Here is a 27,681-nt window from a genome sequence, read left to right as displayed (position 1 = left end):
TAGTCATGAGATAGATAGATAGATAGATAGATAGATAGATAGATAGATAGATAGATAGATAGATAGATAGATAGATAGATAGATAGATAGATAGATAGATAGATAGATAGATAGATAGATAGATAGATAGATACTGTCAAAGTGGCAAATGTTCACCAACAAATGCTTCGCATTTAAAATTGGAGTGGCACCGCATGTTATTGGCTAAGGTACCTCTGACGTGACGTCAGCACTGGCTGATTCACAGAGAGCGGCTTAGAGGGAGGTCATGTGGAGGCTACTTCCACTCGTCCGTATTGGCACGGGTGGTTCAAATTGGAGAACAGCAGCTGGAACTTAGGTGGCAACGTTTCTGTGCAACAAAGTGACGTATTGGCAGACGAAAAATAACAATAGACTTTTAGATGAATAATATATCGATCTAGCTCGACTGACTATTTTCCTTTACGGTCCCTTTAAGTGCGTCCGCCTCTCAACTCTACATAGCCGCACGGGTTCGAACCCTGTTTTCTTCGACATTTGATGAGGTGGCGATAACGAGATGGGGTGACGACGACCGTGGCTTGATGGAAAGGATGGACAGCTAGCACAGCACACCCAGTTTCAAATTCCGAACTGCTGTCGCAATGCTGTCATCCTGTACAGCGGTACATGCAACGCCCGAAAAGGTTGCAAGACTGAAAGCTTTAACATGACGTGCGGCTGTTATGCAAGAAACCCAGGCAACAACGCTTTCCCGCGACCGAGTTGCAACACCGTGGGCGTTGGGTAAGTAGTGGCAGAACTGCCGATCGACCTTTCCAACTTAATTGTGATTTCGGGTACCGCGCATTCTGAAGTTCCTGGTCTACGTACCTGGACGTTGCTTCTGTGATGTAACAATCGGCCCGGACGGCGATCCGATGACGCATAATGCCACCTGGTTTGCTAGTGACGCAGCTTTGCGCTGGCGCTGCAGAAAATGAGTACATCTACGGGTAAACAGGGGAGCGACAAGCTCCTGAAGAGCCACGGTTTCGCCTAATTTCAAGCTCACGTGACGATGCACGTGCTGCTGGAGGCCAGCACTGCGATAAAACTTTATCTGTGCATTTTCATTACCATGTCACGCTGACCAGAAATATTTGAAGAACAAGATATGGGAACAAATAATAAAAATTGGCTATGCCTTAACTAATCAATGGAGTTTTTTTTTTTTTTTTTTTAAACAAGAATGCTGCTCCCAGCCCAAGTGGTCGAGCACGGTTGTCCTATCGGTACCGTTGTATTATCATGTTGCTGAGATCGCTTCTGAGCAAGGCACTGCCGAATGATAGAGTGCACACGCAAAAGCGCGTTAACAGTAGCAACGTTTCGCGATAAAGCCGGCAGGGTGCGATTAGGGTTTCACCTTTGTCAAAGCGCTCTTATCAAGGTCAAGTAACCGGTATACGTGTGTTCCGTAGAAAAGAATCTACAGTTCACTTCCGTCGGTAGCGTGGCCGAGCGGTCTAAGGCGCTGGTTTAAGGCACCAGTCTCTTCGGGGGCGTGGGTTCGAATCCCACCGCTGCCACAATTTTTTCGTTTTTTTTTTAATTTTTTAGTCGTCAGTGGGGATGCCCGGATATTAGGATAGTGCCAGGGCCTTCGAGACGTTGCAACCTTTTCAATGCATATTGGAACTTTTGTTTCCTCCCACACCATATCGTTCATCATATTTGTATGAGCTCTTGAAGTGAGTGGAAGAAAAGAATGCTGCAGCAGCCTTCTGACGAAACAATCCTCATGGCAAGTACGTTTAGACTCGTAATTGTCTGCATGTTTCTTCGATGATTAAATAGGCTTATGCAAATTTTAGTGTTTCTTTCAGCAATAAAAATACTGCTTTATGGACACATCGCGTCAGCTTGAGTGAATTTGATAAGGTTTAGCAATTTAGCTTGCTTATTAGAGCGCGTCTGGTGAGTCGTTCTTTCTTCCTTATGAAATTTTAATGAAAAACGGACCTGTTCTTTCAGGAGAAATAAAAAAGCAAGCTGACTACCGAAGATGCCCTGCAGCTGTGCTTCAACATTCCGGATGATTCGAAGACAACTGTCCACAGAGAACGGCGACGATGTTTTACAAGCATTTAAGATCGACACTGGCTCCTTGGGAGAGCTATAGGCCAGCATAAAACGGGACACAAGCTATACAGAATGCAACAACACACGCAGATGAAAATAAAATAGAGGAAAGGATGAGAGAAGTGCCCTTTGACAACGTAGACTTCTTCCATTGAGGCTGCTGGTTGCAAGACCGTTCTTCGAAACGCAGATGTTACGAGTGGAATGAAAATTATATCGAACCTCCGTGTAGTGGGCAATGTGCTACTTCAGCTGTCCGCCGGCCTGTGTGTTTGGCCAGCACAGATGACTTTATGAGATGTGGCGAGCTTCCAGTTCAATTTCTACACGGGCATACATTTGCGTGTTTTCGGCCATTTTTATTACACCACTGAATAAATGAAGAGCTACGCCATTAGAATACCTACTGGGTAGAGAGGGTAAATTAAAGAAAGTAAGTAGACTGAGTTAATAAAATCTGTCGGCTCTGAGACCCATTTTCCTGAAAGTGAAGCAATGTCTTTAAGCTCTGTAAAAAGAAACGAGGGTGTTGTCATTTACTGTGCCTGACTTCATTCGTTCTTTTGTTTGGATGTGCAGCACTCGTTGACGACAACAAACACAGTGTTGCCTAGTGAGCTCCCCCACCCTCGTTCTGATAGTTATACGTGTTCCGCATTCTTGTTGGCATAGAGGTACCAAACCTAAGTAGCCAAAAAAGAGTGTGCACAAGAAAGTCGACAAAAGATGGTGGTGGTTATAGCATGGCAGACGAGGCTGGCAATTGCTCCCCCTATAGCGCAAAGACTTGCACACTGTGTGTGCTCTAATTATTTTGCTTTGAAAAATTTTGTTGTTTTATTCTCAAGCACGCAATGATCACTGAAGTGAATGAATGAAGCGGTATTGGTGGCTTTTCACAGTCATTTGGACCGCCGTACCCTACTTAAGAGCCCCTCATGGGAAATGGGACCAGGTATAGGTCGCACACATGGTTCAATGCTAAGTTGTCGCAGAGTTTGTTCTAGCCCCGTGTATGACACTTGATATATCTGTCATTTCTTCCCTGTTTTTTCTGCATGTGTTGTCGCGTGAGCAGAATCAGAAGATTGCAGTCGTTTGCTGTAGTTGATAGATTACTGTTTTCGCACTTCTCCGTGTGCTTGTACACGCGCACTTCATCACTTCACGCTCGTTTTCTCCGACACGCATCATCTCGCGTACTTTACATAACTGCATAAGCAAATTCATGCCGTTGATCTAAGTTCGTTCTACCATTTGTAGCTTTAAAAAAACGAAAGCTTCGTATTTCAGGACTGGTCAATGCAAAACTTACAGTTCCGGCTTGCTTATGTTTGTAATGTTTCCTTCGCGCTGAATTCGCCCGCAACTGTTTTCTAAATCGTATGAAGTAAGTGCACGCGCCCCTTATATATCTTTCGCAGTGGACGGCTCGTACGGCGCCGACAGCAGCCCCTCCCCTCCCGCAAAGTGCGACCCCGTCACTGGAGGAACCAAGAAAGGTGATTGCCCCCGTTCTGCACTATTTGTCACTTTAACTCTTGAAAGGCTTTAATTATTTACGCTGTAACTTTGTCACACGACAATGATCGTCAAAAAACGTTAAAGCTATGCGCTCCACTACTCTCTATTGTTAGGAGTGTCATGGGAAACTGAGACCCGCATGGGGTTAGTGACCGGAAAGTGCTGAGTGCACATCAGTAATAAAGGAAATGCTTGCGACGCATATGACTGTTATTTATGTGACAAAGTCACGTTGACCTTGGGAGGGACGGAGTTCGTTTGCGTAGGGAGAAACCCAAGGAAGAAAGTAAGTTCAAATTGATTACTTTTAACCTTTAGCCGTGTCAAACTATATTGAACTGCTTGCTTCGCATAGACCATTTTGAGAGTCTGGATTTGCTTGCGACCCCATAAAATAACTGCCTGCTTTCGCAGCCATAGTCGTGTCTGATGTTGAACCCGCTGTGAACATTGTTGATATTGATTGGGTTATTCCAATTGATTGATTGTTTGCGGAATTAAGTTCTTATCCCTACTGAAGCGTTCCATATGCACTTAGATAATTTCATACGTTTTCCGTACAATTCTTACGGAAATTATATAGAAATTGTATGGAATCCACATATATTCTGTGAACATTTTACGGAAAACAAGGGGAATGTTTCGAATGGCACACGGAACGTTTCAGTAGAGGTTAAACGTATTCCTGACTAAAACTAGTTTGTTGGAGTTTTACTGTCAGAATGGAAAGAGTTGGCGATCTTAGGTTCGATCACTTTAATGTCACTTTCCTCACGAATGGTCTGCGGTCGGAATGCGTGCGCAGTGGTCAGGGAAGATTTAAAGGCAGCGCGGTTTATAAAACGAGGTTCGCGTGTTCTGCAGGTCGCAGCGGCCGGGGCCGCGGTCGGCGGCAGGCGAACCCATCTCCGGACCCCGAGAACAGCCTGGAAAGGGTGTTCATCTGGGACCTGGACGAGACCATCATCATTTTCCACTCTCTACTCACGGGTACCTTCGCCGGACGATACGGAAAGGTACACGCGGCAATAAGCGCTGTCTCACTAGGACAAGCTATAGTGTTTCAGCGAACGCTTTCAAAAATTTTTAAAGGTTGCCTGTGGGAGTTGCACGATTCTCGTTGACGAGCTGGTCTACTGAAAGAGGCGGACATTAATTGCAAAAAAAATTGAAATGCATAATCCACTAATTAACAAAAATGCTAATTAAGTTTTTAACTAATTATCCTATGGTCCATATTGCAATTTACAAATTCTTGCCGTGGAGTTCGCAAGGCGAGGTATCCACTTGGAACGAATTCTCAGGATTACACCAGTTTCGAGATATTAATTCCCGAACTTTGCGGGGAAATGCATTCGCGTTCCAGTTACATTTGTGCTTCAATGCATAAAACGACGTTTTGTTAAGAAAGTAACTCGAACGCGAATGCATTTCCCCGCAAAATTCGGGAATTAACATCTCGAAACTGGTGTCATCCTGAGAATTCGTTCCAAGTGGATCCGCCTTGCGAACTCCACGGCAAGAATTTGTAAATTGCAATATCGACCATAAGATAATTAGCTAGAAACTTAATTAGCATTTGTTAATTAGTCGATTATGTATTTCAGTTTTTTTGTGCAAGTAATGTCCGCCTCTTCGAGTAGACCAGCTCATCATCTAGAATTGTGCTATCTGCCACAGTCAGCGTTTAAAAATTGAAAGTGTTCGCTGAAACACCCGGTATATAGTATACTGTATTGCTTATGCTACGTGCTTTGCGTTCCTTTATCCGTGATGCGTTCTGTTGGATGCAACATCCATGCCATAAGTGCAGCGAAACGTGACGCAGCACGCAAAGACACTCAACGAAGTGTCTTTTCGCAACTGAAGTTTGATGCATGGAACGTGAGTTTAAGAAACGATGGTGCTTGTCACTCAGTGTCACACTAAGAATGGAAGCACTGTAATACACAAACAAATAACAGTCGATAGCAAATATTCAGCCATGTGACCATGAATTGTATGAAGGGTGACTTGATGGTGCTACCTTGAATATATATAAAGGTGGTTGCTTGTAGTTGACCAGTCCATGGCGTCCCTTTCACGAGTTCCCGGTACCCGATGTAATCCGCATGTTTTGCGCGTAAACTACATTACACCTTGCCCAGATGACGCATTTTTGCGTTGATTTAAACGGGTCTTTGACATCGACAATGGGCCACGGCGGCCGCATTTCGATGGGGGTGAAATGCGAAAACACCCGTGTACTTAGATTTAGGTGCACGTTAAAGAACCCCAGGTGGTCCAAATTTCCGGGCTCCGCCACTACGGCGTGCCTCATAATCAGATCGTGGTTTTGGCACGTAACACCCCATAATTTAATTAATTAATTAAGTTAACATCGACAATGCCCACAGTAGCTGTCGCACATCTTCAGGTACTCGTACATGGTACTCAAGAAATTGGCCTCAGTATTTTTTCAGTGCACATGGATTTTCATTCTCGCCTTGCTCAAACAGAACACCACCACAAATGAAATATGGAAAATTACCGAGTGAATAATTTTATCGCTCGTCTTCTTGCTTTATTCGTCTAAAGTAAGCTATCAGCCGAGTTTGAAAACATATTAGTCTATATTATTCTATATTCGTCTATAACGTATTTTGACTAGTGAACTGCAACAAAAGGCGAATATGTTAAAGGAATCGTTAATGGACACAGTGTTCACGGAGTTTTCTTCATTAAATGGTACTGCATAGCTTGCGTACTTAGAGTTCGTACATACAGGACTTTATTTTTATTAATCGAGGGATTTTACCGCAAGGCATATGTACGAAAGTATTAGCGAAATGGCATCAAATAAATGCATGCAGTCCCGCTTGATGCAGGTTCTGCAGCAATAAGTTAGCGGCTTTTTTGTCTGTTATCCAACGAGTAATGTCATCGGGAACATTCGACTTTAGTTTGGCCTCCCTGAGCACCTTGTCTTACATGCAAGACTTCTTAACTACAGGTTAAAAACCGTAAAGTACACTGTATATGGCCCACTCTTACAGGGAGCAACTAAATGGTGAACATAACGGAAACAATTTTTCAACTTTAGTGAATTAAAACGCTTTATATGAAGCTTCAGGTATAGACATATATGTTTAGACAGTTATAGACCGTGTGGACAGGCAGACTGTTGTAGTCTTCAGGAATTCGCGTGACCTGTCAGCTGTGATTGATGACAATGTACTAACCGTGTGCTAAGAGTGGACTTTACTGTACATCCCGTATTGTGCGGTGGCATGGGAACCAATGAGGCATACACGTTTCAGACGTTTTCGTTTCCGTTGTTTTTGACGCTGCTGCCGTTGTTGCTTTTTGTCGCCGAAAAGACAGAAATTGAACCGCCGAGGCATTTTCTATTTGGACCTCGCCAAATCAACTCATTCTTGATGGAACAGAACAGAAAAAAGCAAAATGATGAAAATAAAGAACGAAAAGAATTTGACAAATTTTCAGTTAAGTAGGAGAAAGCTGCGAAATGCACGTGTTCGATCCGTAAAATACCGCGCCATGTCCACGTGAAACCAATAGACAATGAAGCTAAAGAAAGCATTGCAGAAATTAACCTTTTGTACGTAAATGAGCTGTAGAATAAAACATGGTCACGCGAACGAGGGATTCATTACACTGAAGACTATTTACAAGACATGTTTATACAACAACTGCAGCGCTGGCTAGTTCAGCCGGCAGCTCGAGCCCAAAAAGCAGTTCGTTTTCCTCGTCGCGACGCCCGCGCGCATCGTTCAAAAGAAAGACGCAATATGCATGTATCGATGTGTATATATATATATATATATATATATATATATATATATATATTGAGGGTGAATTGGCGATACATTTTGTGGACGTAATACTAATAATAATAATAAAAGGCAGGTGAAAGTGCTAAGAACGACTACTATGGCCGCTGGTGGCAGTCGAGTTCCTTGGCTTCACTGTTGGCTTGGCATGGTCGTAAATCAAGATCGAGCCTCAAGTTCAATTCCTCGAGCTCAGAAGCATTGTTCTAAGAATAGGTATACATTCCGACTGAATGTGCCCGGATGTTGAGATTGAGCTTCGAACCGCGCGAGAGGGACCCACAACATCCACGCCCGATGAAGGAAGTTCCACCTATACGCCGTGGCCCCGACGTAAGCTGAGAAGGGAGCTGAGAGACAATCGTGATTGTTCCCCGTGCGCGCGCCAAGCGAGCGTCGTCGTCACTTCCTTGGTACGTGCAGGTGCTGCGCTGTCCTTTGTTGTTGGTTTTCCACGAGGCATAGCAGCGTTGCGTATGTGGAATGTCGCTCACTATCAGGACTACAAAACACAGCATTTCTGGATGTCTGCTTTTCGAAACGCCACAGAGCCTTGTGCGAGCTTGCGCAGCGCACTTTTATGAGGAAGGAAAACTTCGTCGACATTGAAGAGTGACCAAAAGGTCGCGGGCACGAGTTCTGGTCGCGGCGGCCGAATTTCGTCGAGGGAGGAAAAAATTATCTACTTGCCAAATTTGGACGCAAGTTATAGAATGTCCATTCCACTACCACATGGTCCATGTCTTGTTTAAGAATACCAATGAATGAATGAATGAATGAATGAATGAATGAATGAATGAATGAATGAATGAATGAATGAATGAATGAATGAATGAATTGATTGATTAATATGATCAAGTAATATTTGAACACCTGCAAGTGCTTATCTCACGTATTTTAAAAGGGTCTGCTTGTTGCTAAATAGACCCGCCGTGGTTTCTCAGTGGTTATGGTGTTGGGCTGCCGAGCACGAGGTCGCGGGATCGAATCCCGGCCACGGCGGCCGCATTTCGATGGGGGCGAAATGCAGAAAACACCCGTGTACTTAGATTTAGGTGCACGTTAAAGATCCCCGGGTGGTCCAAATTGAATCCGGAGTTCCCCCCTCTACGGCGTGGTGGTTTTGGCTACAGATGGTGGTTTTGGCACGTAAAACCCCATAATTTAATTATTTTTTTTTGCTGCTGAAGTGTTTCTTTATATAATGAAAGAAGTAATCGAACATACAATATTAAGTATAGAGTCAACGTGACTACCCCTTCCCGTAAGCTTTTCCTGTAGGAATATATCCGGAAAACGCTAAAACGCGGTGAAATCCGGGACGACATACTTACGTCATCAGCGCCTTGGTACACTGTGAGCGCGAAAATGTGAATTTTGGGGTAGCTTGGTTTTGATTTCTCCCTCTACTGACCAACAGCATTCTATCAAATATAAATTGTGTTTTAGGATAGTACTGTGACCAGACTAAACTAATTTCGCGCTCCTCTTCGCCATTGCCTTTTTAAATATCAGCAGTAGACATTCTAAGGCAAACAACGAGAGAAGCGCCATCGCTTTCTGGTACGGCCGGGCGGCGTGGCTTCCTCACGGCAGGCAGGCCTGGGCAGCAAACGCCTGCGCGCTATCATCGATTGTAATCGGAGTCGCGCGCTCAGGAGAGCCCGGATGTTCCGGCGGCGGCCCCGACGCTGGCACCCCCGCACCGTCCCCCCTTTCTTCTCGATTCAACCACTACGTCGCGCGAGGGAGAGTTGCGCGCAGACACACACACACACACAAAGACGTGCGAGTGCTTCCCAGCACTGTCTCTTTCCTTTTGTCTTCGTCTTTGTCTCTGCGTGGATTCTGTGCGGGGGACTCCGTCTTCCAGTTTCAGTCTCAGCCGCCGAGCCCTCTCGTCTTTGCACTTCTTGAGTGCTGCTGCTGCTTCTGGTGCAGACATAGACGAGAACGCGACGACGACGCCAACATCGACAGCATGCCGGTGACCCATCATCCTTTCCCGTCTAGCTCCCTCCTCGCGTCTCGTTTCGTTGCCGAGGAGGCACCTTCGCGTATTCCACCGTGTGCGTCGCCACCGTTGTGACGCAACCACCCCCACCTTCGCTGCCGTGTCGTTGATGATGACGTGTCGATCGATCGATTAGGGCGGATTGGCCGTAGTCTTTGGCGTTGCGATATGAAGGAGGAGGGACCACTGACGTTGAATACGGGTCACAAAGCGGCTTAGGATATTACGACACCCCGGTACTGCGAGAACCCTGATAAGATTGGTGATACTAATGACGCATTAAGTACTGCTGAATAAGATGGAGCGATCAATCGATCAATCAATCTTTAGTAGTGACATAACAGAAGTGAAACATAGGGAAATATTCAGGAGATCCCAAGGTTACAAACCGCGGGCGGGACCTCCTACGTTGATACGTTAAATATATATTAAAGGACACAGAAGAAAAACTAAAGTCGGCTAGTATGTAAGGAGTAACAAAAACAGCATCAAAAATTTTAGTCGCTAACCTGATTGAAAACGATGACGAGAGATGGTCGCCTTTGCGTCATTGCTACCTGGCCGTTGCAGTTTCTCATATTTATGCGCTAAACATCTTTCATTGCGATCATCCAACAATAGGCCAACAAAGGTTACTCAAATGAAATAAAATAAAATAACAAAGAAGGAAAAGAAGCCTACCTAATTAAGGAAAATCGTGGTTATGTCGAGTCGAGTTAGCGAAGAGACCATAGTCGTTAAAAGCAAGGACGTTATTCAGATGTCTGAAGTGGGGAAGGACTGCTATCTTTTCACCAGACAGAAGGTAATGTGAAATAAACGTGAAGCGCCTGTTGAGACTGAACCCACAACTTAGGAAACTTTAGATTAACTCCCCTCATAAGTTTAGAACGCTGCAATATCCCTAGCTGCACTTGGCTCGGTGAGTTTACTATTAGCTTGACAGAAATGCAGAGAAAAACAATAATTAAAATTTATCAGAGGCTCAGTAAGCCGACACTTATTGTGTCATAGCTTTCAACTCGACTGGCTACAATAAATTCTATTCTTTGCTTTTTTTTTTATTCCTCTGAAGCCCATGTTTTATAAAATTCACCTGGCGGCCGAGACAAGGCGGCAGAACAGGAGGAATATTCCGCTCGAAATTTTGGCTACAGAAACACGTATAAAAATGCTAGATATTTATATTGTGAAGCCATCGTGGCCGAGCTACAGTCAGTTAAAGGCACACTAAAGAGGAACTCTGTGTCAGTTTAGAATGATAAATTATTATATGAAATCTCAATTTTCGGTAATTTCGTGGTAAGAGGCTGGTTTATCAGAAGAAGACAAAAAAAAAAAATGAAGCCTAAACTTACGTTTTTTGAATTTCGCGCCGTAACCACAGCGTTGGCACGTTCATGTGACGTCACCGATTGCAAAGCAGTTTTTGTACATGTGTCGTGGTGGCGCAGTGTAAGTTGCCGACATTTGCTAAGTTCCCTCACTGGTTCCTTTGGAACGCAATTTAGTTCATCTTAGAGTCCAAAAAAAGGAACTAGGCAAGCGAGGAATCCGTCAATATACATGACGTCAGAGTGAATTGGTTCAGGAACATGAACGTGGCGTCGCCACGCATCTTCATGTTTTCTAGCTTACACCGAGCTTTCCTCACGGTAAGAGCGATTTTCTTGGTATTGCAAGACGGTATTGCAAAATACAGCTCAATTTACTTTCCTCTTGCAATGTCCCTCGAAGGCTCGCGTGAACTCTTAATCCAAAGTTAGAGCACTGGTTGTGGTATTACGGTGCTTTATGGCGTCGGCCCATAGAGGCCGCAGCCTTTTTTTTTTATTATTATTTATTTTTACTCAGACGAATGGAGTCAGTGCAGCGCAGGTCAGTGGAACTAAAAACTGAACTTTACAAACCTCGAGAATTTCTACGGCACCGCAGCGGCTTGAAAGCGAGAAATACCTTGAAATGTGTGACGTCACACTGACGTACCGGTACTTGGCCTTTGGAGCGCCATTTACGGAATGGAAGTTTTAAAAATTAGAATTGCATTACAGGCCGGTGGTACTGTGCATTTCAAGGACATCTCCCTGTAACTGAGTGTGTCATGCTTGCCACGATAGGGTTAAATGTACTCAGAGATATTTTTAGTAGCGCTTCTTTTCTTCTAATATTTCATAATAGCCTCGGGGCGTGCCTAGATCTCCCGCTTTTATCAAATAACCGATTACATGTAGGCTCTTCCCGTTCGTTCGATATTGTTATGACCCCTACCCGTAGATGAACTACTGTCATGGCCGAGTGGTTAGCACACTCGGCTTACAATGGTATACTATAATCTCAGTATTCGAAGTAACAACGTACGAAACGTATCTTTTGTGAACCGCTTTTACCTTAGGCAGAAGCCACATTAGGCTGTGGGGGTCGACACTTGAACATGGAAGTTAAAGAACGTGCAGAATGAAGGAACATTGTAAGCTATATCATACAGCTGAAGACAAGTGACATCAATAAAAACATACATTTATGCTCCTTCAGCAGGTCATCACATCTAAAAACGGCGCATAATTTTCATCGTGATAAGAGATGTGGTTTTGAGGTTTGACAGACATTGGTTGCAAAAAAGGAAAAGAAAAATGGTGGGAATGTTTTTACTCAACCTCGACATCTTTGCTTGACTATTATGCAGTGCTTCTATTCGTTAATAGTTGATAGCGTTGATTGCGTTAATAATAATCGCACTTACCCAATTTACGCACTAATTATGACAGAATGACAGCGATATTTATGTATACTGTTTTGCCACATGCTACCTTCTGATTTAAAATTATGTACATTGCACTCATTTTGTCAACGTCTTAAAATTCACATTTTAGATAATTTATGGCTTGCTATCTTTGTGTTCATGGTTATGCTCCTTTCTTTTAAACAACTTTTAGTTATTTACCATAATATTCGTGTATATCTTGAACAATGTCTTTATTATCTCACAACCCGCCGTTGCCTGCTAACCAATGCAATTATCACCAGACTACGTTTTGGTAGAAGGTCCCCCTGGAAGTTTTCTCTTTTGGACCGCTGATCGCACACTCATCCTGTACAAAGGTATTACATGTACAAATGTACAAGTGTCAATTACGGATTAATAAACTGATGATGTTAATAGTGATTAATGCAAGTGCTTGCATTTAAAGGAGAGAAAGGGACAAAAAGAAGAACCCCTTTGATTAATTTCGTTTCCTCATGATAACAATGGTGGGAAGGTGACTCCATTCCCCGGGAATGGAACCACCTTCCTTCAAATATCGTAACCATCACCGATAACAAAGTTTTTCGCGAAACATTAGCTAACATTGTATAATCAGGAGAATCATTGTAATACCAGAACTCACCGCACTGGTTAGTTTGATATGCTTTTCTTTACTACTCTGTAACCAATCCCCTCTTTAATGCCATATGGCCCTGAGGGTATTTGAAATAAATAAATAAATAACAGGTTCGCGTATTCACATATGCTACCGCCACAGCTATCCCAGAATATTCCTATTTGCCTCGAATTATCCAAGTCTTGCAAGCCCTTTAATTATGAATACACGTGACCACTGTCAAACCACCCTGCAACGACCAATTGAGATCTCTGTGAAGTTGACGAGTCGTTGTTTTCTTACTTTCTCTCTTCTCGCCAGCTGTACGCCGTCAATGAAATGGCCAAAGGGGCCTGATACCCTTCCAACCTCGCTTACGACGCATGGGTTCTTATCTAATCGCACTCAGTGCTTCGCCCCTTGGAGCGTCTGCCACCGGGTCGAGCCCATCCGCTGCGCATCGCATCTTCTCCGGAGCAGACCACGCTGTCAGCGCAGCCGATACTGCTCAGTGGAGAGGCCGTGGCAGCCCCTCGGGGCCAACGATTAAAGTGGGGGGCAGTGGAGAGGGGAGGGGGGGGGGGCGCTTATTCGCCTTCTCGCCGAAATACTCGCCTGGCTCAACAAGGACGAAGATCAGTACGCGGCGCCTAGCGCGTCAGCGTCGTCGTGAGCAGCCAGAATCACAGCCATCAACAAAGCAGCCAGTGGTTGAGGCGTAGCGTAGCGCTAGCGTTGAGTGGTGCCGGAAGAGAAGGACGCGGGATGGGAAAGGGAGCTCCCCCCACTGCCGTGGTTCGAGCCCCCCGGCGGAAAATCGCCGCGGCTGACGACGGGGGGCTCCTCGCCTTTTCTCTCTCTCTTTACTGGAGGGAAGATGAAAGAACTGGAGACGTTTCTTTTTTTGATTTCTTCTTTATACAATGGCGTCTGCGTGTTTGCCGTTACTTTCTGTCCGTGTTTGTCGTCTGCTCCTCCGGACCGAGAGTTCGTTTCCAGAAGGCCTCTCAGTCGCGGCGCCATCGCTGCGCGACGTGTGTACACAACGCTGGAACTGCGTCGTCTGCTATCCGGGGCGGCACAACCACTGACAGAAGTGCATCGCAGGGCGAGTTTTAAGCACCTCGGTCCCTCGGGTGTCTCCAGCGCCACGCCGCGTACAGGAACATGAGAGAGGATTGTGCTCTCTTCTTCTTCCTCCCATACCTCTCACCCCCGACGCCGTCAGTGCAGCTCTCTCTCCTCCTGCCACTTTTGTGCACCCTCTTTCCGTGTCCTGGCCCTTCCTCGCTCCATTCCGCAACCTGCGCCTTTTGAGAATTACGTGCAGCGTTAAGGATGGCGTGTGACGCAAAACTCCACTTGAGTCATTAAAGGGACGCTAAAGAGAGAAGTGATTTGAGCTGTATGAATTAAGTACCCTTCTACAACACCGAAAGGGTTACGCTCACCGTGATAAGAGGCTTAGTAAGCCAGAAAACACGCTAAATCGCAAGGTGGTTGGCGACGTCGGCTGTAATTTCCCGCACCAGCTTGGCGTGACGTCATCGAATTCGACGGCATTTGATAAGGCATAGTAAAATTTTTGTCAGTAAAGATGGACTACTGCCTATTCAAAGGAGCTAAAGGCTGAATTTTGTTCCTTGTTCTTTATTCGGTGAAAACCCGCAGCATCAATAGGTATTATTGGGGGGGGGGGGGGGGGGGTGGCATAAACCTGAATAAAACATATCGACACAGCTGCGGCTCACAATTTCCTCCAGGTAACAAATTCCATTCCATAATAGTACTCGAAAAAAAGAAAACGAAAATTTAGGAAGTTCTTTTCTGGGGAGGTACACCTGACTTTTAAAAGCGTCGTCTCTTCGGGCAAATATGTAATCAGGCTACAGTAACTTCGGCTTTGGCTATTATACATTTTGTACAAGAGCTTTAAGCGAGGATTTTGGCGGCATTCGCAACGAGGAGCCCCAGCCTAGGTCTTCTTCATATTTATTGCACTATCATTTACCGGCTGTAGCACGCCAGAGCATATATTGCGACATTAGATTGTATTATCTCTAATGCTATAATGCGGACAGAATGGGACGGTTCCCACACAGGGCAGGCGTACTCGAGCATTGGCGTAATGTGGGCTTTATAAACAGCCTTCCTAAGGTGCTTCTCTACATGCTTGAGGGTCAAAACAACTGAAGCACCTGCTCTACGAACAATGCTGTCAACGACCATGAGCCATCCGCAAACAAGAACACCATTCTCACAAGAGAACCAGCACGTTTCCGGAAGCTTACTCAGCCACTGCTGCCCCCCCCCCCCCCCCACCATAACAAAAAACCAAAAAGAAAACATTGAAATTTGTGATGTCATACTGACGTGCCGGCGTTGGAGCTTCGGCACGAAATTCGAAAGAAGAAACTTTGTCCTTCATTTTCCTTTCTAGTAAATAACTTATTACCCCGAAATACACGAAAGTAATATTTCGAAAGAATACTTTATCAGACTACGCTGATTTACTGCTTGTCTTTAGTGTAGCTTGAAGTGACACGGAAGAGCAACGAATAATAAGCTTACATTGGAGAAGTACTCCTTCAAAGCTCTGTTTTTGTTCACTTGGAAGATGACGGTTGTGTATACCAGTAGCGAAAATGGAAGCCAAGCTTTCCTTAAGCGAATTTCGTGCCGATACCTCAAACCTTGGAACCTCAGTGTAACAACACAGATTTTAATGTATTTTCTCATATTTGGGCCACTTTAGCGCAATGAATGTTTTAGAAACTTGATAGATTGGGTCTCTGCTTGCTTTATAATACAACGTATTCAACGTTGCACTTTATAATGCAACGCTGTCTACCGATAAACAACTAACTAGACCAGAGTAGACGATGTCAAAATATATGACGTCACGGCATGCTTCATAGGGACGTCACCCTCCAACTTTCGTGTATGCGTCTTTTCAGGCTCAACAGGTCCCCTTTCTGCCACTGTGTGGCCATTTTGCGCTGGCAGAAGCGTAAACTATTGATACCTAATATTTAAGTATCTTATAGCGGGTGTTTCTTTTCTTCCGGCTCCTTTATAAAGACGTAATTACCACGCTGCCCGGTTTGAAGTGCTGCAGCATCTTAGCGCCGCAGATGCAGAAAGATGAGGAAGGTCCTTGTTCTTGAGCCGAAGTGACATGAATGCGAACGTTGACGATGATCTCGGTGGTCGTGGTAGTGGTAAAGACAGTGGCGATGATGCATAGGAATAGTGACCGCACAACTGCGAGACGCGCACTGAAATACTCGACAACGACCGCTGAGTGTACTTACCCGAAGTGAGGCCGGCATAAGGAATGCAATTAAATGCCTCGATAGTAGTACGGCAAGGCTACGACAACCATTGACTATCAAAAATAATTTATATTATTTTAGTAGGAAAAGAAGTGGGAAAAGAATGCGTAAGCTTTGAATAAAAGCGATGAACTAAGATATGCGCAAATTCGTGCATATTCGACATTTCGAGAACAAAGTCGAAGAACGAGAAGGCGAAATTGGGCAAAAATATCAGAGGCAGTAAAAAGAAATTGAATCACCTCAGTGAACTCAGAAGTCGTAATCGCAATGAATGCACCACATCTGAGATTTAGAAATCAGTTTAAATATAACGTGAAAGACGACGCAGCACTTATACTAGGTTCTGCTACTTCGAAGGGAAATAATAACGTTATGATTTTATTGTGAAAGCATCTTTGTTATTCTCCGCATGTGTTATCCATTGCTTACCTCTACTTCTGGGATGGAGTTGTACGGCCAGCTTTCGTTTTCGTTTTAGAAGTGACTACAAGCACCTTAACGTGGTACAAGCGACACACGAGAGCGTTGGTTCACAAGTCTCAGTCTAGGCGCCAAGTGATGAGCAATATCACAAGAAGCACACCGCACAAGGTTTATAATATTTCACCGACTTCTGTCGGAGCCTCCAGGACATAGCAAAGAAAAACTGAAACTGCAGTGAACTTTTAAGAATTATTCTTGCTTAGGAAATTAGATACTTGGGCGTGTTTGCAAGGGGTATAGTTCAGTGTATACAGTGCGGATAGCAGACTCTGATGTCGATAAGAGTTACTAGCTAGTCCTGTGTTTTCCTCGCAGAGCACTGAATTCTGTGTGTTTCTTTCATACTTCGCACTTCACGTAAACACCCATTCCTCCACCTACTGCTTAGCGTGTTCAGTTCACTATAACGCAATGCTCCAGCTCTGGTCCGCTTTCAAGATATTACTGTTGACAGCCTTGACTCATGTTTTACAACCCTCGCGCTTCAATTTTCTTTGTGCTTCTAAAATTTATTTAACTTCTTTATATCTCCACGTGCAGTACGGGCGTCGTTGCACCGAACTGTCCTGCCCGTTCTGCGCTCACCAAGCGAGGGAGGGCGAGAAGGATACGTGGGGGTGGCGAGGGGGGTGTGCTCCTAGAGTGGAAAGCGGCGTTTCAGCGTCGTTCGCTGCCACTGGCGCTCGCTGGGAGAATAAGCGAAGCGCGCGCGCTCGCCGATCTAGTCGAGCTTCCTCTCAGAGCCCACTGCAAGCGCACGGGCGCGCACACAACCCCCCTCCGCGCGCAGGCCGCTCGCCGGGATGGGACCGTCCCGGCGCGGCTCGGGTTTCGGCCGGGCAGCGTCGGGTTACAGCCGCTGTCGCTGCCGCAGCTTAGGCACGCAGACCCTCCCCCTCCTGTTTCCCAGCCACGGCTTGGCCTCCTCCCCGACTACCTCCTCAAACCTTCTCTCTTTCTCTACGCCTCCTGTTCGTCTCTTTTCCTCTCTCCCATTAAAACACTAACACACACACTTTTTCTGTGAAAGAGAACGGAACACAGGATTTCAAGATGGCTGCTGCAGTCCTTCGTCACCGATAAAAGGGCGTGTGGAAGGGGGGGGGGGGGGGGGGACCGCGAGGCAGGCTTTACTGACTACGTGTTGCTCTTCCCTCTTCCATAGACCCTCGAATTCGTCTCTCTCTCTCTAGCCACTCCGAAGCTCTGTATTGACGCCCCTTCGTTGAAAGTGAAAGGGGACGGAGTCCAAGATGGCCGTCATGGGTAACTACCACCTCTCGGATAGGGGGGCCGGGGACTTGGCGATGAGGACGACACGCCATCTTGTTTTGCCTCTTGGCTTCCTAGCAAGAATGGGAGGAGGGAAGCGGAAGGCCTGTCGAAACAGGTGGTGACGGCGGGCTCGCGCGGAGGAACGGAGACACGGCTGGAAGCTCCGGAGGCCGCGCTGTGGTAGGCTGTGCGTTGGTTTACACTCGCCACACTACTGATTCCTTGTGAGTGAAAGAAAGAAAGAGAGAGAGAAAGAATGAAAGAGAGAGAGAGAGAGAGAGTAAGAAAGAAACCAATCCATAACGGTGAAGTACGCAAACAGAAAGAACAGCTAGCAGCGCAAAGTTGTGGTGACCTATCGGTGCGAAATTTTGGAGGATGTGTGGAATGAAGGTATAGATGGTGAGTACGAAAGGGTTGCCGCAGTAGTTATTAAAGTACTTGCTAGCAGGTTTGCACGTTCAGTGTTTTTACAATAAAAAAAAGCTCGTTCGTGGGCTAGTTCACGGGCTAGACACAAATGAACTTTTGCCGAGCTAGGAAAGAACACAATGTTAAAAAAAAAATTCATGGCTACGTTGTGCTGAGCTTTACACTGGCAAAATAAATAAATAAATAAATAAATAAATAAATAAATAAATAAATAAATAATAAATAAATAAATAAATAAATAAATAACGTCAGGAACAAGGATGCAGGCGGCAAGCGGACTGCGTGCTTGTTCTTTTCCCTTTTTTTCTTTTTTTTGCCAGTGTAAAACTCAGCGCCACATAATCATGAACGTGCACCTATTATCCTCTTTCATCGCATTGTTTAGAAGAAATTTGTTTTTAAAAAATTTATTCGTCTGCGCCTGTCTACGTCGTTTGTGTTGCTTTATGTATTGTCTGTCTGCACTGCACAAACTCAGCTTTGACGAGCAGTAGTTTTAATAATCCAACCAGATCGCACGAAGTTGGACCATCCCTGTTGTCACGGGTGCATTTGTGCCTACTCACCGCATTGTGTTTCTTGGCATGCGCAGCAAGTTTTCTGGAATGTAGACACAATAGCCGCACATTGATAGAATACTAGAATCATCTTGTTAATTTGACGCTCAAGCAATCGCATTCATTCATTCTAGTGATACGCGTGTGTTGTTTTGTTCGTATGTTAACACAGATATAGATTTGCTCGGATACTACTGTTTTAAGAACTCGGCGAGCTGATACGCTTGTTTCCTTTTTGCTTCTCGTACCTTGCTGTTCATTTCGCTTGACACAGTTCGCTCGTGCACATCGTCCAAATACTCTAAACATTCATATACAGCAAAGCGACAATGTGTTGTTAATGCAGTCACAAATCACTACTGGCCTGAACAGTTCGCAGTATATATATATATATATATATATATATATATATATATATATATATATATATATATATATTTCTTGGGGGGTATCGTTTCGGAAGTTATTTGTTTTGGGCCCATTACGCTGTCATCTCACTCTGAGCGTTCGAAGTGAACGATACTCATGTCAAACAAATGACACGAATGCATTGAGTGTTCACTGACACCTACCTTGTTCCCTAAGTAGTCGGCTGTTCACGTGCTAGAACTTCACAGTTGCTCGGGAAAGATGCGCTTACAGTGTGAAAGCACCGAGAAAAAAAAAAGCGTGAATCTGCGCATTGATTTTGCCGAGTGCTCTAGCGCAGACAAAAGTAAAGTGTGACGGCGCCGAGTGTAAGTCTACAACATTATTAAAGCGAAGTGTTTGGTTGTTGTCTCAGTCGTGTTAGCGCTTACGAAAAAGTCTCCATTGCTTCCTTCTTACACTTGTGACAATGACGTCATTTGAGGGCAATTAACCTTCTACAATGAATCTGTCTCTGTCTCACCCGCAGGATACCCCATCCTCAGTGCAATATGGACTCGGAATGGAAGAGATGATCTTCAACCTGGCGGACTCTCATTTCTTCTTCAACGACCTCGAGGTGAGAGCTGCCCTCTCTTGCCTCTCTACACTCAGATCGACCTAGCTGTCCAGGATAGTGTGCTCAACCAAGAGCGATAAAACAAGAGGATGAAAAAAAAAAAAGCATAGTCCGAACATGTGATTAGATAGAAGTAAGCGAAAGTGGAATGACCAAAGAAGGGAGGCTATGATAGTTTGATCACGTATCAAGGAAAGATAACTGAATTGTCAGTGTTTCCTTTTATGAGTGTTTGCTTATTATTATTACTTAATTTGTGACTATCGAACGTTTGGTGTTTATTCATGTCGTTTGTCTTACTTTTTTAAGATATGCTAAATTCAGGTTGTAACTAAATCCCCCTACAATAATGCCTTGCAGGCGATGTAGTTATGCATAATAAATAAATAAATAAATAAATAAATAAATAAATAAATAAATAAATAAATAAATAAATAAATAAATAAATTCAACTTCCAAAGTTTGAAATATCTGGTACGCTCATGGCATAAGGGCACTGCGCATAGCACGAGTGAATTGCCTGCCCTGCGTGATTCTCTTTTTAAGCCTCGTTGTTTTAGTAATGCCGTCACAATGAAGTCACGTGAATGGCCAGACTTATGGGAAGTATTCTTACGAAGCACACTACACTCTTACACGGGAAGTTCGATGCTATTATTCCGACGAACTAGCTTGCGGCTGTTCGCACGTATCCTAAGGTATTCGGCGCGTATACCTTGTGTATTCTTGTTTCGTCTCGCTTATAGCGCTGTTTACTACCAAAACATGCACCAACTAGCTCACCGAGCCGCGTTATCCCATAAAGTAGCCGATAACACTGGTCGCTTCAACAAAGGGTTTAGTAGGTTCTTTGAGCAGCGGAACATCTATGACACCTGGTATTTCCAGGTTTAATTGCCATTTGTAACTATAAAGGGAGGTCAAAAATGGCCTTGTCATTGTCAGGTTTCCATGAAAATATAGATGTGAAATAATAACCAACAATCAGTCATTATTCGAGACTGAAAAATATAAGATTAAGAAAACAGACAAAATTTAACTTAAAGCTCTAACTATATGCCAGGAAGGGTTAAAAAACGACACTGGCGCTCACAACGTATCGAGAAAACAGGAGAATGCAAATTACTCTTGTCATAGTGGCTATCCTTAGACTTGCTTTCTGAAAAGTTTGCCTTAAACGTTGTTTCTTGTTAGTGCATTGCTATTCTGCGGTGAAGCCAAAATTTGGCACTGTGGTGAAGCTTGGTCAGTGTGCAAGTCGTGTTAAGCTCGCGTGCGGAATCGGTGTTCTTTTCAGAAAGAGAAAAAGGAAGGGTAAATGACAGTATGTTCAATAAAAATTATAACAATAGATAATGATAATAATGACGCCGTTATCAAGATGCAGATTTGTGTAGCAGTACCTGTAGAAGACTTTTGGGAAAACAATGCATTGGTGCATCCACATATTTCGCAGAAAGTTTGCTACTTGCGTGTTTCAATATGCTTACTCAACTTATGCATCGGGCACTGACAGGCTTCGGTTTGGCAGATGCAATAATATAAATAATTAAATTGTAATTTAGTGTAATTGTGCCGACTACTGATTGAAAATTATGGTTTAATTGTCATGCAACTAATGTCCGCTTCTTCGTTTAATGCCGCATTAGTGGAAAAATTGCACCGTTTACACGTATCCGCCTTGTTAATGCTTTAGTATTGAGAAGGAGCTTTAGCCCGAGGTCAACTCATATTTTCCCCGTTTAAATACATGTAGAACGCAGAAGTGTTTTGTCGCGACAGCTGCATGACCGATTTGAATGACATTTGTTGCAATTGAGGGAGAAAGTTGACTGTTATTGACACTATAGGAAGCAAAATTTTGATTAAGGACCTGTATACTTTTTTATAATTTGACAACTTAAAAAAATTGAAGCATGAAGTTAACAAATTCATAACTCTTCACTCAGAAATGGAAACCACGGTTCTGTAAACTGAACCTGTTAGAGCATCTAAAGGCGACTACGCGTCTATTTGCATAATGTAATTAGAAGTTTTACGACAGCTTCGATTGACGTCGATTCCAACAAGTTCCATGGATCTGCCTTAATTACCGAATTACGAGGATGGCAATGGATTCAAGACGTGCGCCGTCGAACTTGCTGTAAAAATTCATTGTTGTTCCACTTACATTTTAAAAACAAAGATTCGTTTTATGCCTTATCGCTTGAAAGTAACTGGAACGCCGATGTACTTAGTCGCCCACTTTAGGGATGATTATTTCAAAACTGGTGTCATCCTGAAACTTCGTTCGATGTGAAATTACAACATGCGACGTTAAGTAATCAGGTAAAAGTTAATTATTGCAATTTTGTTCAGTAGCCTATACTGTGCATTTCAGCTGGTCGTGAAAGTAGTCCTCTCCGAATAATCCACCTCAAGGACCAGAACTGCGTCTGCGACAGACGATTTTTAAGAATTCTACATAGTCGGAAAGAAAAGAAGAAAAAAGAAGAAACAACGTCGGGCATATATGTCTGAGTGTGGGCTTTGAAGACGCTAGTTTTCGGTGTGTTCACATTGGTCCCATCTCGGCTTACGCACTGCGATAACTGGTTTCTTTTGCCCAAAGCGCGCCTCACTGCTTGTTTTATTTATTTATTTTCCTTTTTTTTTCGTGCATTCGTGCTTCTTGAATTGCTGTGAGGCGTCCGTCTCCGCGATCAAGAAACACGTGTCGTGCGCTCTGTCTGACAAGCGTACGCTTTTAGCGGTTACTCCGCGGACCTACGCCAGATGCCGCCAACACGACTGCTACAAGCGCTGTCGCTTTTGAGGTCGCACGTGTTTATTCTCCGCGCAGCCGACACAAATGTCCGAGGCGTCGCAAAGGGCGCCTAGATTCGTTTATGTCCTTATTAATTCATTTGCGCGTCTGAGGCGCCTCCTTAATGTAGGCTACGCCTGTCACAACGAGAAGCAACACGTGCCAGCGAACGTCTTCTTTCTCGCCCTCTTCGGTCACGTCTTTGCGCTCAGTGCACAGAAACGGACACTGGCCAAGGCTGTCGCCTCCATCAGTGTCACCTGCTCTTCGCCGCACCTTTGGCTTCATTAACAGGGCACGTGGCGTGGCCTCTGGAGGGAAAATAGCTGCCGCGTTTGCGTATATTTATGAATATATTGTCAACAATATATTTAGGGTCCCGTTGCAGTTGTTGACTTTGGGACCCTCGTCTGTATACTATATTTTACATAATCATTGTATTGAACGCATAATAAATCGAAACTGAAACAGGGGCCGTTAACATTGTTCGATTGATTGGTTGTCTTTAAAGTTGCTTGCTTTTTTTAAACTTTCTCTATTTGCATACGAAGGTTGAAAATTTCTAATCCTACCAACAGCTCTACCCTAACTCAGTTTCTAAAGTATAAATTTTACTTTAACTATCTGGACAGCAAAGGTAACGATTTTGTATATAAACAGTAGTCGCGCGAACGAGGTCTGTCCGATCGCTCAAAATAAATGAAGATAGTTATCTCTTACTACGTGCTACGTGATAGACTCCTACTCGATAGCAGACGACAGCAAAGAGAAGATATGAAGATGCCACACACGCGCTATCAACGACACATTTTCATCTAAAGCAATCGCTTATTGCACGCTTAGCACGCGTTTTGATGTACTCTTCATTCCGAAACGCTTATTCACAGCACACATATACATACTGCGACGAATCATTGATGCGTAAAACAATATTATGGTTGGTGTTCTATGCGTTCGAATGGTTGTTAGATTGTCGACAGTTTGTGATCGTCTCTGTGATGCTGGACGCAACCGCGATGTCTGCAGCTTAGCAGGTAACCGCCGCTTGTCCGCTCAAACAACTGCCGCCTGCTTGCGACAATAACGTCGGACTATGCAAAGACGGCCGCCAGCACCGTTGCGGAGAAAAAGAAAGGAAAATACCAACAAACACAAGGTAACAGATGCAGTGCAGCGAAGCTAGTTGATGTGTTTTGAAAGAGGTCCGTAAAACGAGACGCTCCTCTTAACTATTAAATCTTTCCTCGTCTATAAATGTCATTTGCTCGATAGATTTATCTTCTATAACTGTGCCAGTGTGCCTGATTCTGCGCAAGAACTGGTTTGGTGTGCTTCAACGCTGCACAAGGCCGCCAATGCCGCTATCAAAACCCAGTTAACTAGTCCACTGACTAAGACAAAGGCAACAACGGCCTCACGGGAGCCTTCAATGAAACTCACTTCCTCCCAGAGTAATCGGGATTCTGCTTCTGCATTTGTAACCATATGTTTTAATATGTCTAGCGGGAGGGTTCCGAACGAAAAAAAAAAAGTAAACAATAAACTTGTATTCAAGCTATATTACTGCCAGGAAGACATGATTATGATAGTCTCCTTGCTGCGAAGGTGTAGAAATGTACACCGGGAGCCGAAAGGAGCAACACCTACTTCTGTAAAAAAAAAAAAAAAAAAAAAAAGAGAGAGAAAAAATATGCGTAGCCCTGCTACCGCTAACACCAGAGACCAGCGGAGTTAGGGAAAGCCTAGTAATGTAATGGCAAACCACACACTTTGTTTCCTGGCGCTTAGGATTTCTTCACGATGTTCTGCGTAGTATCGCTGTGAATTCAACCTGCCACGTTCACAAGCCTCCGGATCTTCATTTCTTCGCCTACGCGAACTCTCGGCTTCCCTCAATCTAAATCTCGGGATGTTCTCTTCTGCGACACTTGCTTTCAGCTTCCCTAGCTCTCGCTTCAGTCTTTCGGAAGCGACTAGTGCCTAGTTCTCAGGTCGAAATCCGCCGAGCCGCTGCCAGAGGCATCGGCTGCAGTCACGGACACCAGGCGCGTTCGACGCGAACGGGGGGGGGGGGGGGAAAGCGATCGTCGTGGGCAGCAGCTCTACGCGTCCCACTACCACATGCCTTACTCCTCCTCTCCACCTCGCATCCGCTATCAATGCCACCTTTTTCTAGGTGGCATTGCCGCTATGCGGCACGATGCTATTTTTATAATCTGCTTTCACTCTCTCTCAGCTCTCTCTCCCCCAGCTCGGCGAAGCTATTCCACAGCTGGTATGAGGTTGCTAGGCAACGCAGTGACGTCATAGCTCGGCGAGGTTTTTGCGGCTGGCGGCACAACTTACGGCCGGCTTAAACAGCTCCGTGGTTAAAAAAAAAAAAAAGATCTTGACGAAGTCCAAGTTATTATATTACCACCATCTGCTTCGCCATCGTCACCTTAATACATTAAATGGGCAACAAGGGCGAAAATTAAAATAAATTACTGCTGGCAGTGTACTTTTATACCTGGTTTCCATGTCTACAGCTTCAAGAATTTAATTATCAGAAAAACAAAATACGATGAGTCAAACTTCTTTAAACCGCAGCTTGGGCGACGATAGCGTGACGTCATAAATATCGCTGCAGTTCTCGTGCACCTGGGCTATTTCTTTAGGCAGGAAATGCTATGAAAATATGCCAAATTGAGCGTCTGTTCACTTTCATTTGGAATGTAAGCTTTTTTTCATAATCAAGTACTTATAGATGTGTAACCCTGAGTATACGGTATTAAGTCCATCACGTCATGAAGATGGTGCATAAATCTCAACGCTACGTCTCCCGTTTTCCCGTCTTTTGTAGCTTATGAAGACTGACTTCGAGAACCCTAACTTACTGATTTGGTTCAGATTGACCTGACCTGAGGCCACTAAAAGCAAAGTGCCGGCTCTTTAAATAAAGTTTACTTCTTCTTCAGATTAAAGAAGTGCTGTCATGACATTTTCGAATTGTCTCTTTTTATGTTTTTGTGTTTTTTTGTTAAGGAAAGATCCTAACCATCTAAACCTAAACAAACAAACAAACAAAGAATTCGGCAGATCCCACGCCCTGTGGGAATCGATGTTATGTAAAGCAGTGTGCGGGAAGCCTACCAAGTTAACGAAACTACCATGAGAGCACCAAGACTTAGGCGGCTGTTTCATGACGTACATGACACGCATGTCATGAGTCCTAAGGAGTCTATTTAGCTAGGCCTAAGAGACCTTAAGGAGAAAGTCCTAGTCATGCTCATGACTATGACTTCGACCATCAATCTTTAGCCTTTTCCTTCACTTAGTAGCACATTCGAACCCGTGTTAATCTTTTTTTGCTGAGTCATTGTCATTTTTGCTGAGTCATGCTCATGCTCATGACTATGACTTCTACCACCATCCCTTAGTGTTTCCTTCACTTAGTACACAAGTCAGAACCCATTTTAGTGGTTTTTGAGTGTTAATCTTTTGTCGCTGAGTCATTGTCATTTTTGCTGTCATGCTCATGACTATGGCTTCTACCACCATCCTTTAGTGTTTCCTTCACTTAGTACCGACGTCCGAACTCATTTCAGTGTTTTTTTTTAGTGTTAATATTTTTTTGATGAGTCATTGTCGTTTTTTCTCGGTCACGGTCATGACTATTACCTCGACCAACAACCTTGACCTTTTCCTTCATCTAGTTCCCCATGCGAACCCATTCAAGTGGTTTTTGAGTGTTAATCTTTTTTCGCTGAGTTATTGTCATTTTTGCTGAGTCATGCTGAAGACTATCACTTCTACGAGCATCCTGTAGTGTTTCCTTCACTTAGTGCCTGCGTCCGAACCCATTTCAGTGGTTTTTGACTGTTAATCTTTTTCGCTGGGTCATTGTCATGACCTACATGACACGCATGTGATGACATATCATTTATGTTCGTCTATACTCTTGTCATAGTATGCCAATTGTGGTACATACCAAGTTAACGAAACGACCATGAGAGCAGAAAGTCGTAGGCGGCAGGATATATATAGATCGATAGATACTGTCAAAGTAGCAAATGTTTGCCAAGAAATGCTTCGCATTTAATACTGGCTAGCGCCATAACGTCTTAAATAATTTTCTGGACTACTTGCTTCTAGGAACCAGTTTTGCTTGCGGTATCTATGAAGGTGAATGCGTTATCACGTCATCATACATTATCTCATTCAGATTCTGCGATTGCTGCGGCTGCCACGCGTGAGCCCACCCAGAAAGCAATGCACGTAGCACTCTTGTTTATTTTTGATGAGCAGCGTCGTCATGCCTAGTCTTACAAGTGATGTACAAAATATGGCGGCTATGACGTGTTTCCGGCTCGGCAATTGCTTCCGGCGCATCCAATCCGCACGTGCATCACATTCGATATACTGTATGTGTCTGTTACACCAAGGAAGCGATCGCCGGTGGCTGGATTTGGACGCTACCTATTGCTACATGGCGCCAGCAAATTTCACTCTGGGTCATGACATCACCATAATACCGATGACGTGAGGTGTGGCATTTCGGGACCCCAACTTTAGTATCAAATTAAGATAACTCTAAAGTGTTTTCCAACCTCCTTTCTCGCCAAGTGTGCGGGAAGCGTGTGGTACAACTCCACCGAATTTAGGTGTCAATACTATTTAAAAAAGCACCACCCAAGCACTCCTTATAGACCTACACCACGGAGCTACGTCACGAAAATGCGGTGGCGCTGTCGTCGGAATTTAGTTTCGCTTGGTAGGCACTCCGCCGCCGAGCCGCCGCCCGTGTCGCGCCTACCACAGCAGCCGCTGGGTTTCGCGGGTGGTTGTGCGGTTCCATCTGTGAGGTCTTTATTCTATGATTTTACAATGAAAGAAACGCAGTATGTGGACGAGCTGAGTTGCGTCGAAATACGCAAGAGACTAAAGTTTTCATAGGTTTCCTGTTGATGAAAACCGTCGCAAGCAA

The 27,681-nt window shown here is 44.3% G+C and overlaps 1 protein-coding gene and 1 non-coding gene across 3 annotated transcripts in view; both read left to right on the top strand.

The window, feature by feature from the left end:
- Positions 1 to 27,681, top strand: part of LOC119431139 (eyes absent homolog 2-like) — a 90,291-nt gene that overhangs the window by 41,433 nt on the left and 21,177 nt on the right. For both annotated transcript variants that reach the window (XM_049657858.1, XM_037698612.2), the window contains exons 8-10: positions 3,531 to 3,608; positions 4,495 to 4,646; positions 19,820 to 19,909. In XM_049657858.1, the coding sequence (XP_049513815.1) occupies positions 3,531 to 3,608; positions 4,495 to 4,646; positions 19,820 to 19,909 (320 nt within the window). The remainder of the gene's footprint in view (positions 1 to 3,530; positions 3,609 to 4,494; positions 4,647 to 19,819; positions 19,910 to 27,681) is intronic.
- Trnal-aag (transfer RNA leucine (anticodon AAG)) lies at positions 1,472 to 1,553 on the top strand. The gene has a single exon. It is a non-coding gene; the product is annotated as a tRNA-Leu (tRNA).

This window comes from Dermacentor silvarum, chromosome 10 (genome assembly GCF_013339745.2).
Source record: "Dermacentor silvarum isolate Dsil-2018 chromosome 10, BIME_Dsil_1.4, whole genome shotgun sequence".
Taxonomy (NCBI): Eukaryota; Metazoa; Arthropoda; class Arachnida; order Ixodida; family Ixodidae; genus Dermacentor; species Dermacentor silvarum.
The sequence above is the reverse complement of the archived record's forward strand: the minus strand, read 5'-3'. Positions and strand labels throughout refer to the sequence as shown.